The sequence below is a fragment of the Channa argus genome, chromosome 6 (assembly GCF_033026475.1).
Source record: "Channa argus isolate prfri chromosome 6, Channa argus male v1.0, whole genome shotgun sequence".
NCBI lineage: Eukaryota > Metazoa > Chordata > Actinopteri > Anabantiformes > Channidae > Channa > Channa argus.
Genome location: NC_090202.1, coordinates 21,647,669 through 21,668,189, shown reverse-complemented (window position 1 = coordinate 21,668,189; position 20,521 = coordinate 21,647,669). Strand labels below are relative to the sequence as shown.

Below are 20,521 nucleotides of genomic sequence, written 5' to 3'. Positions count from 1 at the left end.
TAATAGTTATCAGTTAATAGTTAATATCAGTCGACTAAGTGATTTAATATTCATTTTCTAGGGATGTTTTTCACTTTTCTATAAGAGTAAATATATTAAGATTTTTGACTCTTGTTTGGAGCAAAGGCAATTTGACTTTGTTAACTCTGTTATTAAAGGCAATCACCTTTAGTCAGATTAAAGCTATTGATAATTAAAATAGTTGCAGCCTTACAGTAGGCTTATTCTATCATTTTATATTAGAAATTAATTACCCGACACTAAGGTAAAATGGAAGAAAATTTGATAAACTATATTTTAATAAACTCTATATTAACAGTTTTAAAGAAGGAAAGAACTATTTAATTTTCCTCCTGCAGTTGTTGAAATGGAGACTTAATAATAATGTATTACTAGCACAATGGCTAGTAATACATTACGTTTTTGTTTTTGTTTTTATCCTCAGGTTCCCTTAATTTGGAGCCTTTAACAGAAGCCTAGCTGCAGCCTTACAGTAGGCTTATTTTGTCTTTTTTTACTAGAGTTTAATTACCTGACACTAAAGCAAAATGGAGCAAAATTTTAAAACTATAATTTTAATAACCTTTGAATCAATACAGTTTAAAGACTAATTTTGACACAGAATCCTACAAAGTTACAGTTAAAAAGGTAACAATCTTCTCCCCGCCACTACAGCAGAAACTCATTTTCCCAGCATGCCACTGTGACAGGCGGCGGCAGCGGAGGCGGGACAAAAGTTGTCACTCGCTTTTTGTTGCGGGGGAACAGGTTTGCGCGCTGTTGTTTTTAATTTGTGAAACAGATTATCTGTCTCCTGCCGTGGGATGAAATCATGCTCAGTCACAATGTTGACACCACTTTGACAAGGTTGATGTTCACCATCTGTATTTCCTGAGGGATGAAGGGCAAGAAACAGAGGGTGGTCAAAGCTGGAAACATCAAGAAAAAAGGTAATGTTGAACTGTTGTTAGCTTAGCTGTTAGCATCCGACTAAGTAGCTGTTAGTTTCAACTATCATTTTAGCTTAGTATGTGTTAGCATATTAGTTAAAGCTGTGTAACACTGATGTACACTCGCTTTCTCTCGGTTTGGGCTGCAGTTTTTGCATGTGTCGGGAATGTTAATGTAGGTAATGAGCTTCATTTAGATTTTATTATTAACGCTAAACGTTTGTTAACGCGTCTTTTTCCCTACAAAGGATGCTAACAGTTAACGTTCAATGAAGTAAAGTGAGGTAATAGTTAACGGTATAATGTCCAGGTTTGTTTCCTTATAGTTAGACATAAAACGTTAAACGAACACCTACAGCATGTCAGCGTGAGAGGTTCGAATTATGACTGGAGTTAGGTGGTAGATTCTCGAACCGAGCCTGACTGGAACCCTACGGGAGCCGTTGGTACCCAAACATTCGACAAATGTAGAAATCAGATTCGGGTCGGTTTTGTTCACGTTGGATCGGATAAAAAGCATATTTAGAAACTTATAGCTATAGCTAGCGGCCAACATTGTGATAAAATCTCTCTATGTCTTGACTTTGCTATAATGAAAAATAATTATTACACAGTTCCCAGTGATGTGTCCCCGTCCACCAGCCTCCCCCCTCTGGTTGAGGGCCAGCTGAGATGCTTCCTGCGTGTGACAATAAGCCGGGTGCTATGGACAGTCCATAAGCCACCTTGTGCAACCTTGGTGAGGCTCCGGTGGTGGGGAGAGTCATCCAACGGGACTCACTTCTTGCTAAGAGATGGACCTCAGCTGTCACAGAAGACCATCGAGACCACAGCTCGCTTCCCCATCCGCTGTGGGCCAAAGCAGTTCACCTCATATCTTACAGGTATCTTAGATTACTTGTTTCAGTTTGCTATATTCCTAACATATATTTTAAACTTTCTTTTAACTAAAGTCTCACTGATGAACAGATATGGGCTCTTTGGTGTTCGAAGTTCTCACAAAGGCAGATCATTTGCCGGTCGCACGGGCTCAGGTTGCTGGGATCTCCAGTCTCTCTATGTCACATCCAATTAACGGATTTTACACGCTCGTGTCTCCGACATCAGAAAAGCTGGGAGAGCTACAGGTGAGGAAAATTTTAAAGTTTAGATTTTGCTACCAGATAGGTTTATAGGTAATACAAGCAAGTGCTTTTTGGTCATGGGGTTTTGAGTTTGGCTAACCAGATAACCACATAATTAATAATTAGTAATAACTCCATGAAAGTGTTACTTGTTGTATGGCTTGGCAGCCTTTAAAGGACAGGTTGCATGGCGACAAGCCATATGAGTTTGCAGCTGAGACACATTCTTCTAAAATACTCAAAACAGCTACACAATCCATATACATGTGGCTGTATTTTCTACAAACACAAGATCAACCCTTACTGCCATTTTGGTTGAACTGGTGAAGTACAATAGCAAAAGTGCTGCTGGCTAAATAAATAGAGGGCTGGTGTAGAATAATGTTTGTGGCTCCCAAAGCAAATTTTTATTTAACACTATTTGTTTTTTCCTGCAGTGGTAAAAATGGAGACTTAATAATAATAATAATGATAAAAAGTTATCATTTTCTTTTTTCATCTTCAGGTTTCCCTCAATTTGGAGCCTTTAACAGAAGCCTATGACAGTAGTAGCTCAGGTCCTACAACAGATTTAAGTGTTCGAGGACAACAAGCCACAAGGCCGCTCTCAGCGGGCAGTGGGAAAGAATCAATTGGGAGCAGCAATGGAAGCACACCAAGGTTTTAAATAGTAGCCATTTTAACATTGGTATTCGTAATAAAATGCCTTTGTCTTATTGTAAGAGCTCACATTTTACATCTGAGCCTGATGATCTTACTATATGTGTCGTTGTAAAACTTTTCAGAGGGAAAGACTATTTATATTTTCAAAGTGGCCAAAAAGACAAAGGGGAAGATGGGTCACTGGAAAACCAGGTGCCAATAACAAGCACATCTCAGAACGTTAAGAACACGAATAATTTAATTCATGAACCTTCTGGACAAACATCCGGTGATATCCTCTCAGGTTAGTTGCAGCATGACTGCAAATTACGACTAAACTGTTAAGTGTGTTTGTGTGTATATATAACCAGAAATGTAAAAATTGTAAATCCCTAACATTTTTGATTATCTCAGTACTTCTTGAGCGAGGGAACAAGCTTAGAAACGCTATGGTGGCATCAGCTTTGACATGTGATGTGGATTCAGCCCTGGCTCTGAAAGACACCCCTTTCCCTCTCCCAAAGGACAACAGCCTGCCACCTTCTAAGTTAGTGTTTAAAAGTTTGTAACAAAAAACAAAGAAGTGTTGCTTTTTTCTTTTCCCCCCACCTCATATTGTAATAAGCTCAGTCTCTCTCATATTCCTGTACCGACAGACCCCTTTCTTCTCCCTCTGGGATGTTTCTTGAAAACATTCTTCATGCTGATTCAAGTCTGAAGCACTCTGATGCTGCTGTAGTCTCAGTAAGTGGCTTAGACGGTCCTACTGACATGGACAGTAGAGCTGTGGATCTTCTTCTTGGCAGGTACCTGTGTGTGATTTTACTTGTAAAGTAAAATAAGAACATAAATTGTTTTTTTTCCTGTCGCCTAGATTTTTACTCTTTATCTTTTTAGTTTAAACACGTCTCCCCAGCCTCTCTGGAGTGGGGAACTGTCCTCCCCTGAATCTCTTTCTGACCACATCAGTGTTTGTGGGGATAGTGATACCAATGATCCACAGTATGATCAGAGCTTACTGGAAAATTTGTTTTATACAACTCCTGTAAGTAGGAAAACTTCTGGTGTGATGGTGTGTATTATCAGTGAATTTCATTATGTAGAAGGGGTTTCTTCATGCTTTCTCATTTTTATCTTCCTGCAGGTGTCAGATACCAAACCAGAAGACGCTACAGCGGTAGAGGGTCAAGAAACGGTGTTCTCTTGTAAAAATCCTCCAGAACAGTTGACACAGTCTGGACCCCAATTTAGTAAAGAGTAAGGGTCTTTCTGCCAGTGTTATTCAATTTTAAAAAATCTTTTAAAACAGCATTTCACCATAATTTCATTGTGTCCAGGGCAACTTCTGAGCACCAGTCGTCTGCAGAGGGTATTCCTCTTGGTCTGAGTGCAGAGCAGCTGACTAAGCTGTGTTCATTCCGACTGGTGAGAGTCACCATTGACTCCTTGACCATTCCTACAGGCACCACACCCAGAAAGGCCTCAAGTAAAGGAAAACCTCCTCGGCCATTAACCAGCAAAAAATGGTTGGCAAAACATAAAATGTTGCATTGATCAAATGCCACTTGTATGAGTAAAAATCTTATAACTTTTTCTCTTTTCTCAGCACCTTTTTTGTTGAGTACGTGTTCCCAATAGCTTCCGCTCTCGGTCTACATGATTGTAGTAAGACTGGACATGGAGAGGTCACCAGAGCTGTTTCCAGTAAACTCATAGGGGAAGGTATGAACTGCTGATATCCACTCTTATGAAACCCATCTATCCCTGAATGAAAACACTATTTTGCCAGAAATCGCCACGTTTGTGATTGTATTTGACACAATACTCTGTGTTTTTGTTTTTTCTTTTAGTGGTGAAGTTTAACCAGCTTTCTGTGTTTCCTGCTCACTTCTCTAAAGCGACAGTTGAAAAGTGGTGGGAAACCAATCTAACTTTTAAGGTTTCCTCACAAAAGAATGGCCAGAAGAAAGTGAGTACATTTGCAAGAAAGTTTAGGCTACTCATTGAAAGTTTAACATTTTTTGTTTCTTTGAGAACAAGTGGCGGACTTTTGAATATTCTGAGGTTTATGTTGGAGAGTATGGTAGTAAGAAATTACTATATTTTTCTCTTGGCCCAACATAGTTATTACTGCAAGTTTAACTTGTAAATGTCATTTAACAGAGATTTCGGCCCTTTGCTTTCTCTTAAACTATTTAAAACCTATAACTATATACACACATAAAGAATGAAGTGAAGAAGGTGACTATGCCTTCTATCTTGCAGCCTGTTCCCATCGGTCAAGCAGTTCACCCACTGCATTGTCTGCTGCAGAGCAAGGAGCTGCGTCAGTCTGTTGTCTTACCTGTACAGAACTTGGAAGGAAACATTAAAACACGGGAGGTTGGACATCTAAAGGTGTCACTAGAACTTACGACAGACAGCAAAGACTGCAAAAGCAAGGTGTCTTGGAGAGACAGCTCACCTTCACAAACTGCACCTAGTCCACAGAGAGAAACTGGTCCCAAATCTGGCAACCTGAAGCTACCAGCTTACTCTTTAGAAGACTCTAGGCGTAATGTTAGGAGTCCTCGGAAACCCCCAGAAGAACCCTTTCCTCATCCCAGCCTCCGCCATTATCCTCAAAGTTCGCAGGTGGACGAGGACCCTGAGGTCCTGCTGCACACAGTAGTCATGGTGCCAGATGGAAGGAACTTTACCTGTGGCCCCTTACAGGCTCCAAATGTGTACTTGAACTGTAAACTCTTCTGGTGCAGTGAGACCGCAAGGTCTGTTGTGAGCTGGGGTCAGGCAAACCCTGTGTTCAATTTTGTTCAGGTTTGTCCGAGAGCTCAGGTGCTTTAACTATTATAGTGTAAATGCTGAATCCTACTGACTCCACATGACCCCTATTTTTTTTTTCTATTTGGTCATAGGTGACACCTGTGGCCTTAACAACTAAGCTACTGGAGCGCATGAAGAATAATGTGATGGTAATAGAGGTGTGGCAGAAATTAGGAAGCTCGGGGCAGGATAGACTCCTGGGCCTTGTTAAATTACCTCTTAACCAGTTCTATATGTCGTTTAGGTACGTTGTGGAAAGAAAACGTGTTTCTTCAACAGTCACTTGTTTTTTGTTCTTTTTTGTTGATTTATTGTTGTTATATTTATTTTACTATTTCCTAAAATATGATTAGGAGTTTTATATCACAAATTACATTGCAAACGGATTTAAGTGTGAACTCAAATTATCTGTGAGAATCTGTGAGAAGTTTTCAGCAAGATTAAAATAAAGAAAGTCAAATTGTTATTCCAAATGAATACAGCATCAAATCATCCCTAAACTGAAGGTTTTTTAGTGGAGCTGTGCATTATCATGCAGACCAGAAGATCAATACATTAAGCTTGGCTCACTGAAAGATAGAAATATATTTTTATTATATAGATAAGTTACTAAATAAAGTAAATTCATAATAATAATAAAGTCACTAGCTCTCTTTAAAAGCCCAGCTACGGGTAATAAAAATTTGCTATCTCTTGTGTAACTTAGTACTCAGATTTGCGGATTATTTCCAGTGTTACATAAAAATGTCTCAAATTGTGGATCTAGTCTCAGACACCTGGACAACACAGTGCCTCACAAAGTTTGGTTAACTCTACCCTCCTGTTTGTTTGTTTTTTCTCGTTTTTAGGGATCCAAAGATCACCCAACTACTTCTCCAGGCACATTACCCGGTATTGGGGGTGGACAGCTACATGCCGGTCATTGACGTGTTCTCGGGAAGTTGTAATGGAAATCTCAGGGTTGTTTTGGCTATGGGCCGATCAGAGCAGATAGCTGCCCTCCAGCGCACAAGAGCTGAAGAACATGAATCTTTATCTCATCTAGTCAGACCAGTTCATCTGCTTGATCAGCAGGCACGTTCACAAACAAAGGTCAGTGTTGATGTGGGATACTTATTGCTTGATGAGTTATTGTAGGGAGACAACACCACCCCAGGGTGTATTTATTTACACATTTTTAAAACATTACTAATGACTTATTGAGCAAAGAGAATGAAATATATCCCTTTTTCAAAGATTTACTGGGAGTCATGAATAATTGTTTAAATATAAATTACTAATTTATTTAAGATCATACTTTTTATTCAAGAAAATGTTAACCACCAAAATCAAGAATATCTGTCTCATACTGTATCTTGCTAATAGGTGCAGACATGTATAAAACATACATCTGTTGCTTGTTTCCTTTATTTCATTAAAAGGATTCATTTTTTTCACCTCCTCTTACAACCGTGTTTCTCCCGAAGGTGTTTGCAGCACACAAGGAAATTATGACAGAGCATGTGTTTGTGATAAGACTGGAGAAGATCATGGGGTTGACGCCTCTGCAGTCCACAGTGTGGGGTGAGGCGGACTGCTACATCCAGTACAGTTTCCCCTGTCAGGAGGGTGACCCTGCTGCAAAAGTGGACGAAGACCTTATAGAAAGTAGTAAGGCCATGCAAGGTGTTCAAAGTTTACCAGATTTAGTAGTCGAAACTTTCTTTCTTCTCTAGTACTCTACATTAACCCTCCTCTGCCACAGGTGTGAACCTGAAGCCGTTTCGTTCCACCACCACCCTCTGTGTGCCAGACCCGGTGCTTGGCCACACTGAGACTCATGTGCTTTTGGCTCCTGAGGGAGTGCCTGTTCAGAAACTGCTGCTGAGCTCTCTTTCTGGTCATGGCCTGAGTAGCGGTGGGGGAATCCAGTTTGAAGTGTGGTGCAGGTTTGTGCTTGATCAATTGTAAAAGTCAACATGACAGATCTTGCAGCTAAAGTTTTTAACCCTGAGATTTACCACAAAGAAACCTAGTGGCGAAATGCTGTTATGATTTTACATCCAAGTGTTGCATTACCTAAATAAGGCTCCACAGCAATGAAGCAATCCTGCTGTGGCAGACGTTAGCTCACACTCAGTGGGCCTTGTACATTTATACAATATAATAATAGTTCATTACAATTGCTCTAACATAAAGTTTGAAACTAGAACCTAACTAGAAACTAGAACTAACGAAGTTTTAATTGTGTGGTAAGAGTGTTGCGATTGTATTAGATTGTATCATATTAAGAGATTTTTCTAATGTTCTGAGAGGACCAGGCATTTGAAGCATCCTTCTGTATGATGTAGTTCAGTACATTATATATGACCACTTTAAATATTTCTATTCAATATATTAATAAATATATTTATTATAATATCACATTCACACATTTCCAACAACATAGTAACCTAATATAGTGGCTATAGTATATCTCGTGTAGCTGCCCCGTATCGAGTACAACAGGGTACAGCTTGGAGAAAAGCAAATCAACTACACAAACACACAGTGCGTTTGTAAACCAGCAAAACCATTCTCATCCAAACATCACATGTTCTTTTTGCAGCTGTCACTGACTTGTACTTTGGGTATGAATTTATTGCATTACTGCTTAATGTAACACTTCAGTTTCAAAGTTATCAGTAAGATTAATAGGCAGTTAAATATATTTACTATCTAGAAATATTCCTAAAGATCTGCTTCATTTATTTATATAGTCAATATATCTCTGCAGATATTATTATCCAAATGTCCGAGATCAGCTTGTGGCCAAAGGACTGCTTTCGTTGTCCAAGCTCTGTGCTATGGTCACCATGCAGAGCCAACATCCTGACGAGGCCCAAATGTTTTCTCTGCCCCTGATTCCCAGGATGGAAAGTCCCACTGGACATCAGCTACAGCCCTCAGGTATACACACAGATGCAGACTAATGTCTGAGAATGTACTTACCCATAAGTTTTTCTCTAACAGTCTGATTGACCTGTGCTGTTTCTCAGGCCTGCTAGATGTGTGCATTCGGTACAAGCACAGACCTGTGAGATCTGAAGCGCTGAGTGGTAGAGGAGCTGCATCTCGTGTTGTAACGCTTTTGGTTCAAGTGCACAGAGCTTCAGGTCTGCAGGCAGCAGCAAGGTATCACTACCATTATAATCTTCCCCTTGTACCATTTCTTAACTATAAAATCTTGTCTGGAAAGATGTTTTCTTGGAAATATTTGTGTGGCCTCCAAATTGTGGGATTCCTCCTTTTAAATGTACTCTTTGAATATGTGAAGGGGTTATTCAATGATGCGACACAGCATTTAAGTAATTCTTTTAAGTAAGGTTAAAGTTTTCATTTGCTGAGTTAGAGCGCTACTGCTGACACATTTGCCACCAGTGGTGGATAAAGTACACAAAAATTGTACTTAAGTAAAAATACAAATACACAAACAACAATGTAGTCTAGTAATAGTATAAGTGCTCACTGACAAAAGTAATCAAGTACAGGATGTGTATTTTACTTTAGTATTAAAAGTTAAAGTACAAACTCGGCACAACACGCCAAAGAGTAAAATTGCTAATATGTCAAACAAGTCTTAAGTCCTTTTTGAAAATATTGTTTAATTGTCATTGTTTAATTCACTCTTTAATTCAGATCTTTTAACTTGTTTAATGGGAGGCATCAAAACACTGCATCATAAGAAAAGTATTTGCAAAATTCTTTTTTAAACATATCTATAGACATTGTCCCAAAATTGTTATTTTTCTATTTTGCTCCTCTCTTGCAGGGTAATATCTAACCAAGATGAAAGGTTCAACTACTTTGCCAGTGTTGGGGTGAACACTTATGTCACAGTCCAGCTCTCCTTTTTGCCTGAGAATGAGAGGAGGTGCACTCGCATTGCAGCCTCGACCTTCTGCCCCGAGTTCAATCACCACATGGAGGTGTCGTGTGACCTGCTCATTCAGAAGAGTACAGGAGAAACTTACAGCCTGGCTGAGCAGCTTGAAGATGCTTCTGCTGTCTTTACACTGTGGAACATAGACAATCGCAAAGGTTTAATAAATCTTGTTATGATATAATGAACACTAGTGTTTTGTCCCTTTTTGTATATTTAATAATAAAAATTATTTTTCTCTTTATTATAGCAATAAATATTTCCAAACCTAAAGATGTGATACTGGGCACAGTGAAAATACCACTAGCTGATCTCATCCATAAAAGAACAGGTATGTTCTCTTATCTACAGCTGAAGTAGATTTTCTGATAAACATGTAGTTATTGTTTTTATTTTCCAAACATTAAGGCATATCTGGCTGGTTTGGAGTGTCTGTACCTCAGGAAGCTGGCTCTTCTCATCACCGAACAAGTTCTCAGCACCATGTCTTGGTCGGGGGCCTTGAGCTCTCCATCAGCTTTGCCCACCACGCGGACAGAGAGAGAGTCATTAAAGCTGCTAAGGGTTTGGGATGGGAAATGTCCCAAAGTGATGAAATGCATGATGAGGAAGAAGCCTGGGAAGAAAAGTCTAGGAAACTTTCTCTGACTTTTTCAATGCCTAGAGCATGGATACCTGTCCACTGTCTACTTCTGCCAGGACACAGTGAAGTTGAGCGTTCTACTTACTGCTACTTCAGGTACAAGTTCTATGACCAGGATGCCTTCTGCTCGCACATGCGACACCCTCGTGTTGAGGAGGGTGGGGAGGAAGGCCAGGCTACGGTGAGCTTTGAAGGAAGTAGAACTGTGGAGCTGAGGAGCATTCGGCCTGTAATGTGGTATTTACGAGAGGAGAGGCTAGAAGTGGAGGTATGGGTTGCCTTCACGAAGAACAAAACCAAAAGGCCGAGTGACACAGACCGACTGGTGGGCTCTGCATTTGTTGATCTGTCCTCTCTGGCAAAAGTGCCAAAGCAGAACCTGACTCTCAGTGGTAAGAAACAGCTAGTAGTGTTAGAGTTTAATTGATGATCATTGCTTTGGCAAAATGGCGGCTGTATTTTGAAAATAATATAAAGTATTTTGGTTTCATAGGAGTGTATCCATTGTTCAGACGCACCGCAGCTGATTTGCAGGGGGCATCTCTAAGGGTGCATATCTCCCTGACAGCAGGTGCTGTCACCAGGGAGGTGTCTGTTGTGCATGACACCTCCCTGGTGGATTCTGACAGCCAGGGAGAGCTCTTACCAGAAGAAGTGGAAAAGGCTGATCGACCCCCCTCACCCACTACACCCAATCAATCATATTCACAAAGCAGACATAAGAATATAACCTCCAGCACCACTCCAGACATCACATGTGTGCAGCAAACAGACATGAGAATCGAGGAATCCTTTCCCGTGACTGTCACAGTGGAACAAGCTATGCACTTAAATCTGAAAGGTGGGCTTGTGAACTGAGGGGTTTATTGTTCTTTTCCTTCCCCTTTCCATTCAATGACATCTCTTTGACAGGTTGTCCTCTAGCAGAGCGCAGTGAAGGGACACCTTGTTGCTGTGTTTCATACGTCACTGCTGACTCTGCAGAACCAGTGTCCACAGCTGTCATAGCAAACTCTGACTGTCCCATGTGGGGCCATCAGCATGAGTGCAGGTTACATTTTTTCACCAAAGTAAACTCTTTCTTTAAATCTTAAAAAATGTCTAGATCACACTAATCTAATACCAAGCTTACTTTCGTTCAAATGTACAGGCTTTCAAATCAGCTACTAGTTGAGCCTCAACAATCTCTCGTATTCAAAGTCTGGCACAAAGGAGGTACGTGACGCATTTTCAGTTTAATATTTACTTATTTGATCTGATCTATTTATTACTTGTTTTGGTTGTTGTTCTTTTATAGAAGTGGAGAGGGTGCTCGGATTTGCCTCTGTAGACCTGTCCCCATTACTGTGTGGATTCCTGTCAGTATGTGGTTGGTACAACATCACAGACTTCAGTGGTCAGTGTCATGGCCAGCTTAAAGTGTCCATCACTCCACTAAAGGATGTCCAAGACCTCAGAGGACAGAGAAAAACCTTGAATGAAGAAGTTGCTCATAACTCATCGGTGAGCGAAATGACTTGTATGCACAGTACTAGATGCCCTTTTCCAGGCAAAAAATTTTTTTTAAAAAAAGACACATTTAAAAAAAATAATAATAATACAGGTGTTTGTGTTTAATTAACAGACTTTTTTCCAGGCCCTTCCCCTCAGCTACCATACCACAGCCACATACAGCAGCTTCCCCTCTCATATCAGCCGCTACCCTGAACAGAAGATCACATCACCTGACCAAACAGACATGCTGTTTACCGAAGGGTTGTTCACATATTTTGAATCAGACATTGTCTAAATCTATTGCCTGTACACTGCAACAATGTGCTTATTTGTCAGCTTTATTAATTCCCAGATCCAGCAAGAGTGATCGTCACTTTGAGCACATGGACAAAGTTCGTCTTTACCACCAGAATCTGCAAGAACAAACAGCAGCTCATTCTTTCTGTGGTCACATCAGCCCCTCAAGCTCATTCCTGTTTTCAGCACTCAGGTATCAGTCCTTAGACACACAGTCCACCATCATTCAGTCCCTGACTCTTGCAGCATAAAATGCCGGATTTCACGGCAACGTTTTAAAAAATTGTTTGTATTTGCAATAGAACTGTAGGAGCAAGTGAAAAATGCAGAAAAAATCCTTATTATAGTTTAAAATCAAAGTCAACTTGTTTCATGAGAGCAAACCTCATTCTTCTGATCATCTCAGTAACACACACAAGCTCCTGTCTCTTCATTTATACTACACATTGCTAACTAACTCTGCCATTACCATGTGCATAATCTCATTTACCTTGATTATTTCAGCACTTGCAATAGATCTTGATCTACTTGTTACAAAGATTTGTCTTTTATGTTGGTGCCACATATTCTCCAGGTGGGGTGCAGTAGTAGTGCATTTTACCACAACTTAGTCCACAGTGCAAAGCAGTTTGCACCAATTTTGTGTGGAACATCAAAACATTGCCTTCCAGTTTCTTTAGCAGTAACTTTTGGAGACATCTCTCCTCCTTTGCATATTAATAGTTCCTGCCTAACACCTACAAATAGGATACCTCTTTGATGTGATTGTATATTATTGCTAGTGGACTGGTCATTTTTCTTTGTGCGCAGCTTTTATTTTAGGAAGGCAACACTACATAGTGTTAGCAAACCCTCATCAGCAACTGATGTGCGAGGTGTCAAGGAACAGTACAAAAAATCGCATAGAATTCAATTGATTTATTGAATATGTGCTAATTGCACACAGCATTGGAAATTCATAGAGGATCTGATCATTGGTGATTGATGTTTGATCTTTGATGTTTTCTTCTTGACTTAGATTTTTGCTGCCTTGTACCTCACTTGTAAGTCGCTTTGGATAAACGCATCTGCTAAATTACTAAATGTAAATGGAGATTGGGTTTTGATCCCGAACTTTGACTACAACTCTGTTTTTTACAGGAAAAAACTAAGCGAGCTCGACAACATCCAGAAATACTTCAGCCGTAAACTTCCAACTCCCAGATTCTCCTCTATGACTGAGGATGACTGTCACTCTGAACACCAGGAACACAGGGAGTCAGAAACAGACATAGGTCAGCTTCTTCTCAAGTCCAACCAGTTAGTTGGAGAAGTCAACAACATAATCGGTGGTGAGTTCCTCCAAAACTTAATAAATAAATTTACTGCTTTTTACTTGTATCAAGGTCAGGAATAACATTGTACAAACCACCACATTCAGCTAAAAGGTACTATTGTTTGATACACCTGAAACACACACAATCACACACACCCACACACACACAGGGTACAGGAACCACTAAACAATACTTTAAAAAAATCACATACACTCACGTGAAACACTAATCTCAGTTTTTGCAGTTTCTTGGTTTTCTGCATCATGTTTTAAAACATAAAAAGTAATGGTGGAAAACAGCCCCCTTTGGTAGCAATAATCTTAAGCAAGCACTTTATGTAGTTGTGGATTTGTTTTGCGCAATGTTCAGGAGTAATGTTGGACTATTCGTCCTTACTGAACTGCTTCAGCAAGGACGATTCCAAAAGGCAGATTTTTTTTTTTTTTTTTTTTTTTTGTCGCTGAAGCAATTCTGTAGTAGATTTACTTAAGTGTTTAGGGTCCTTGTCCTGCTGCATCATCCAGCTTGTTTTGACTTTCAGTTTGCTGACAGCCACCCTGACATTCTTAGGATATTATCTTGCTAAACTTGGGAATTAATTTTCCCCCACATAATGATAAGAAGTCCTGGTCTAGAGGCAGCAAAGCAGCCCTAAATTATGATGCTCCCTCCAGCCTGTTTGGGATTGGGTTTTCATGCTGGTACACTGTTCCTAGCTGAGTATTCTTTCCAAACAATTCTACCTTGTTTCATCTGTTTCTTATGGTCTTTGCTAAAATTCAGTTGTTGTTTTTGGACACCAGTGGCTGCTAATGTCATGCCCTTCCAGGAATACCATGCCCAATTAATATTATCCATGTGATCATCATGGACAGAGATGTTTAACAATTAATCCTTTAGCTGTTAATCTACGGCTTTTTTTTTTAACCTCATTGAACATTCTGTCAAAATATAATAAGCTTATTAGATTGGGAGTTTGTTCAGATAAAATGAGGGATTTGAAGAAGACTTAAACTGTGGGAACTAACAAGCAGTTTTCAGAAAATGATAAATGGTCTTCACTTACTATAGTGCTCGGCTGCCTTACTGCTTTTCATTCATCCATTTGCACTCACAATCGCACACTGGTGTTGGAGCTGCTGTGCAGTTAATTGTTGTAGCTATACAGCATGTGTTAGGTAATTGGTAATTGTTAGATTTTTGAAGTTATTAGTATTGAATAGTGTCTCTTACCTTTTACTATTGGGGGAGAACAATCAGTTGAGACTGGTCTTCTCAACAGTGGTGTTAATACAATCTTTTTGTCCTCCTTACTCAGGTCTACAAGGCCACCAGCAAGCAATACTTTCACCAAATGCCCAGAGTAGGTCTTGTCCTGTTGAAGAGCACAACCATCAAACTAGTCCTGGAAGGATCTGCAGTACAGGTGGGGCTTCAAATTGTTCCCTGGAGGACATGTCTCCTCGGCCCTCAAAGATGTCTGAAGACCAAATAGACTCTGAGCCTGAGGAAGAAAAGGACAAACAAAATTCCAAAGTTAATGTGTCTGAGGATGAAAATGAAGAGGGAACGGATAAAGATGAGACCAGTTGCAGACAGGGTGAAGAATCTGAAGAAGAGGAAGATGAAGATTATGATGAGGTTGTGGTGAAGCAGAGGCATCTAAATGAGGTGACCTCTTTAACAGATAAAACCAGTCCTTGGACCAGCATCCTGACAGACCCTGACCTGGTTTCTCTGGAGAGCCTCGAGGAACCAGAGGATCCAGACCTGGGCCTAACCCAGTATGGGAGGAGGGAGGTGGTAAATCTGAAAACATTTGACTCCAGTGGAAAACATAAATGTGCCAGACAAGAGGAAAGTGAGAGTTCTAATGGATCAGTAGGAGATGCCTCAGACGTGGAGAGAGATGATGAAAGGACACTACACGCTTTAGATGAGAGACAAGAGGAAGAACCCAACAGCTCGACAGAGGGTTCCAGGAGCACATGTCCATCACCCAACATGCAGCACGTCACAGAAACTTGTGATGATTCGTGTTCTCTGGACAATCAAAATTCGCAGCTCCAACTGTATCCTTGATGTGTTATGACCATTTTTGCGGTTTTCATTTGATTTAGAAAGTGAGTTTGGATGAAAAATGAATAGCGCAGTTAGATCACTGTGGAAATGGTTTCCTGATATTGTGTTCATGAGACCACATGGAGTGACAAAAGGTTTTTGGTATTGTAGAATTTTTTTCTTTTTTTCAATACTATTCATATTAGTAGGGTACAAATGACTAATAAGTTAAAGTACTGAATTGATAAGCAGCTTCAGCACAAGTAGTACTACTTTTAAAAACTTAATGATCTCCATCCCTGTCAAATGGGCAGAGATAAGACATTCAAATAAAGGATGGCAAAGGAGAGAAACTGGAGGGAAAAGTTTCCTGAGATCAGTGAGAGGATGAGCTTACAAACGCACACAGCTCAACACACACCTATCTTAGATTTGTGTGAGCAATGCCTATCACTCACTTTAATGTTTTTTAGTCAGTTTTATGTCGTCCTGTCATTTCCTGTCACCTGCATTTGGTTCTGTCTGGATGTTAAGTTATCTGTAGGATACCATTACCCCCCCTTTTTTTCTTTAACATACTACGTTAAGCTCTGCTCCTGTTGAGGTCCCTAATTTCTTCCTTCCCTCTCAGCAACTGGAGGCATCTATGAGAGCCATACGTTTAGCCCCTTCTTTCTTCCAGTCATCCGGAGACCCAGTGAGTATTTAACAACTTTACCTAAGGCATTCACATCCACTCTCTCTTTCCAAGCTCTCTGCTTCTCTCAGTGTATATCTAAATACAGATATTGAGTGAAAAACTTTGCAATACCTTCCAAATGTGGTCAAAAGGGTCAAAAATAGTCAAGGAATGTAAAAAAAAAAAAAAAACGTTTATAATAAACTAATGAAAATATATCTGTAAAAGTTTAACCCTGCTTTTAAACTTACTTTGTTTATGCAAAACAAAGTATCTGATGTTAAAAAATGACAAGTGGGGCATCAAGATTTCTAAATTGGGCCTGCATTTTAAGAATTTAAAACCTTTTAATATTTGGTCATAATTTGCACAGATTTGAGTGGCATAAAATACTTTGAGAGAAACAACAGTCCCACAATCAAACAAGTTGTGGTGCCTTGCAGATTTATTTGGGGGTGGATATTTACATCAAGTGGGAGGAAGAATGAATGCAGCTGAATATGAAAAGATTTTAAAGCAAAGCCTCCTACCATGCATCAAAAGGCCTAAAATAAACAGGCAGTGGACCCAGTTATCCAAAGCACAAACCAGGGCCAACAGAGAAATATTTTACAATGAAGAGGGTGAACGTTTTCCAATGGCCTCCCCAGTCTCCAAACTGTATCACTGAAAACTTGTAGATTTGAACAAGGCAGACAACCAGGCAATCTGGTAGACTTGGAACAATTATGCCATGAACACTGGGCAAAGATTACACATACAAGGATACAACCACTGCTCAGAGGGTACCCAGAGAGGCTGTGGGAGGTTATAAAGGCAAAGGGAGAACAAACAAAGTATTAGAACATTTCTTAAAGTGTCAACTAATAGGCTTGTTTGTCTTAAGTCACTGGACAAGTTCAGTTTCTTTATAAAGTATTTACCCCTTCACCCATTTTCTGTTTAGTTTTAAATTAATAAAATTGCAGTTTTTCCAGTCTACCCATAGTGACCCAGTAAAAACATATTTTGCATAACTTGAAAGTATTCAGCACTCTGTAAAGCTCCTTTGGCAGTAAATACAGCTTAAGGTCATCTTGGCTTTGCTCACCTGGATTTGGGCAGGTGATCTTCCTCCCCACAGATCCTCTCACCATCTATTGGATTGGAAGTGTCTGTGAACCACCATCTTTATGTCTCTCTACAGAGATGACAGATATCATGCTGAACTCCCCTCTTGATTATTGCTATACTAAAGGGTTAACCATCACTCCAGTCTCAGATCTCATGTGCTCTAGAGCAGGTTTTCCCTCTCTATTTGGCTCCAGTCATCAATCTCTCAGTTCATCAGAAATTATTATGAGGGTGTAGAGTTCCTTGATTTAAATTACTTTGCTTTTGTCGTGACATGAAGTGTGAATTATAGGATGTTATACAAAGTAAATACAAATAATTGCAATATACAAACATGCATTCTCTGGTTGTGTTTTTATTGTGATCTTTCCAGGAAGGAAGCATTTCCCTTCAGAGGCTTCCTCATCACAGACGTCGTCGACAGTTTCCCAACATGTCCCCGTCATCCATGAAGAAAGAGACGGAAAGAATTTCAAAAATATTTGCATCTCACTTTGATGACAGTAATTAGAATATGGTGGGTTACCATACATTTATGATCATATATTTACTGCTCAGTGGTTCCATACCATGAAAAGATCATGTAAATAAATGTTAATTTTTTTATTTTTCTAAATAAATATTTGCAGTTTAGATTTTGTGAAAGTTGTAATATACTGTTTGTCTATTTTTGTCACACTAAATCCTTCTTGCAACGTGCCTCAGGTGACATGAGCTTTGGCTGTTTATACCTGTGCTTCATTTAGCTGCTGCAAACATCTTGGGTCCCCCAGCAGTCTAAGTCTATAGCAGAATAACCATAGCTAACTGTTAGCTTTATCAAAGAGGAAGATTCATAGCCTAGTCTTGAAAGTAGAGTGTCTGCTTCCTGAACTGAAACCTGCAGAGTCCCTTTCTTTAGTCCCCCTTCACCCATGACAGCAACCCTGTACCATGATTCCAACACTGTTATCAAGTTTGCAGATGACAACGGTGAGTCAACATACAGAGAGGAGGTGGCTAAAATGAAGTATTTCTGAGTTAGTAATCCTTCCAACAGGACTTCCTGTAAGAATTTAAGTTACTTAGGTTCCTGATTTCTTGATGTTTGGAGTTTGCCAAATGGGCTTTAAATAACTCAGAGTATGAGGACAAAGCTTATGTGAGACTAAGTTAACCTCTTTGAACAGTCCTCCAACCATCTAGTCTGAAGAACACCAGGAAAGGCTTGTTAACCGCGGCAGTAAAGCGTGGTGGGGGGCAGGACTATGCTTTGGGGAGAATCTCACCAGTAGTCACAGGGAGACTGGTCAGAGTTGTGGGAAAGATGAATGCAGCCTTGTACACAGAGTGTTGACGTGACGCATACAGTCAAGACATTGCTTAAGTGGCTTTGGGACAAGTCTCAACCTGTCTTGAAGTGGCTCAGCTGAAGCAGGGACTTAAATGTCATAGAGTCAAACATAGAATCAAAGTAATATACAACAAATTGCTATTAGGATAAACCAAGCAATTGTGCAGCCGATAATATAACAACACTCTTTAATTTCCACTGAACAATCTGTCTCTTAGACTTTTATACCTGATGAAGGTCCAAGAGACTAAAAATGTAGTGAATTAATATTGTGTGGGAATTTTCTCATGTTTTTGAGTGATGTTCCTACATTTCAAAACACTTGTTCAAGACTTTTTTAACAACTGAACAATATTTTAATAAACTTAGAGTTAAAGGCATAGAGGCTGTAAAACTTATGGACATCAGAGATTAGGATAAAGCAGTTTATTATGTTCTGTTATCTCTACATTTATGTTTGGACCCATCTTAACCCCTAATGCACTACCTGACATGACCCACAATTTAAAAAAGCTATGAGCTGCTGCTAGAAAAGTTGTTGGACATGTTTGGATATCTAGCCAGCTGAATTACTGTAAAAATGTCACATCATCATACACAAGAAACAGCAGATACAAAACATGCAAAGAGCTACAATTTGAACTTCAAATTTATTTCATTTTAATAAATTGAAATTCATCATTTGTTCCAACAATTTCAAATTTTTCTTTTTGTTTTTTTTTTCTTTCTTAATGTCTTTGTAATGTGGGAAGAAACTGAAGCACTCAGAGAAAACCCACGCGGACACAGAGAGGGCATCAAAACTCCACAGAGAAAGAAATCACCTGAACCCTTTCTCTGAGGCTTTCTGTGACACCACAGTACTAAACACTGCACCACTGTGTCGCCCTGAAGAGCCAGGCCAATAAAACCATTCTCATCTACAGGGAAGGAAAATGATTCCATTGACCTGGACCTTAAAATCGTGAGGGGAGTTAGTAAAGACCTGAACCGATCAAAGTTAACTTCAGTCTAGGTCAGGTGGCTGCCAGTCCTCTGGGTAAAGTTTTGGTAAAGTTTCAGGAATCACTGGTGAAACTCGGGAAGAGCGACACAGTTTCTTATTGATCCACAGTATCATCTTCTGATGTGCAGGCTTTGTTGCTTTTCGAAGCTGCAGATGTGTCTGTTTAAGTTCTTTCTTTAGCTTGTGCACTTCCATAATTTTTTCATTCAATAGTTTGATGAAAACTCGTCTTGTCTGGTCTACATGTTTATTAGCCTTATCTGGCTGCTTTTGTTTTTTGGGTAATTCACTTGAGCAGGTCCTAACCCGGTCAGTTTTCCGAACATGGTCAATGTGACGTTTAAAGGCCGAGTTGGTTTCTTCATCCATCGGCAAACTCTTATCAGTGTCTGTGTAGAGCTCTTTGAGAGAGGAGACTCTACTTGCAAGCATCTTGGGGTCACCGATCACAGACACGCATCCTTGCAGACCTTTCTTTACACGCAGCCGAAACGTTTCAGATTCCTTGACCTTTGCCTTCAGATTTATATTGTCTTGCTTAGTGGTTTTCAGTGTGCATTTAAGATGGAAGTTAAATTCGCTCAGGTCGTCATTTGCTTGTTTGGTCTTATTTAACTCCTTCATTTTATCATGATACTTGGTGTTTATCTCTTTGATTTCGTTCTCTAGACGCTTGTTGACATGCGTCAGTTCATCCACTTTTAAAACTGCTGTAGTATAACCCTCCTTTTCTTCAAACCAATTATGGAACATGTCTTTCTCTGCTCGTTTTGCAGCACTTAGCTCCAGATTTTTCGTTACAATTAAATCTTCGAGCTGTGCAACACGTTTCTTTAACTGCACCACATCAGACTCGCCGAGCTGGTTCTGCAAGTCTCCTATTGTCCGGGCTTGGTTTTCTACTGTCAGCTGAAGTTCTTTCACAGATCTTAGCAGCCTCGTTTTGTCGTCCTCCGCCATTTTTAGCTGCACCTTAAAGAATTGTGTCAGCATTTCATGAACCCATTGCATTGTCTTTATGAAACCCATTTTCTTCTCTGCCTTTTCCCTCATAATATTTTCATAGTTTTCTTTCACGCGGGTTAAAGATTCTTCACTTTCTAGCTGGGTTTGTAACAAAGCCTGGTCATAACGGGACT

The 20,521-nt window shown here is 39.8% G+C and overlaps 1 protein-coding gene across 4 annotated transcripts; it reads left to right on the top strand.

Annotated features, from left to right (window-relative positions):
• The first annotated feature begins 738 nt into the window (after positions 1-738).
• On the top strand, positions 739-17,699 carry c2cd3 (C2 domain containing 3 centriole elongation regulator). 4 transcript variants are annotated; one of them, XM_067507456.1, is made up of 32 exons: positions 739-950; positions 1,565-1,834; positions 1,920-2,077; positions 2,580-2,734; positions 2,860-3,020; positions 3,131-3,263; positions 3,373-3,522; positions 3,614-3,761; positions 3,861-3,973; positions 4,054-4,242; positions 4,323-4,438; positions 4,567-4,685; positions 4,982-5,533; positions 5,632-5,783; positions 6,388-6,631; positions 7,006-7,189; positions 7,284-7,467; positions 8,295-8,467; positions 8,557-8,692; positions 9,330-9,598; positions 9,691-9,771; positions 9,849-10,475; positions 10,577-10,924; positions 10,996-11,134; positions 11,234-11,298; positions 11,381-11,586; positions 11,708-11,838; positions 11,930-12,067; positions 13,015-13,205; positions 14,509-15,262; positions 15,840-15,948; positions 17,417-17,699. In XM_067507456.1, the coding sequence occupies exons 1-32, from the start codon at positions 899-901 to the stop codon at positions 17,552-17,554; spliced, it is 6,585 nt and encodes a 2,194-aa protein (XP_067363557.1). In that variant the 5' UTR covers positions 739-898; the 3' UTR covers positions 17,555-17,699. The 4 variants fall into 4 exon arrangements, with proteins under 4 accessions (XP_067363557.1, XP_067363558.1, XP_067363556.1 ...); XM_067507457.1 differs by having other exon boundaries at positions 7,006-7,204; positions 11,011-11,134; XM_067507455.1 differs by having other exon boundaries at positions 7,006-7,204; positions 11,720-11,838.
• Positions 17,700-20,521: the final 2,822 nt, after the last annotated feature.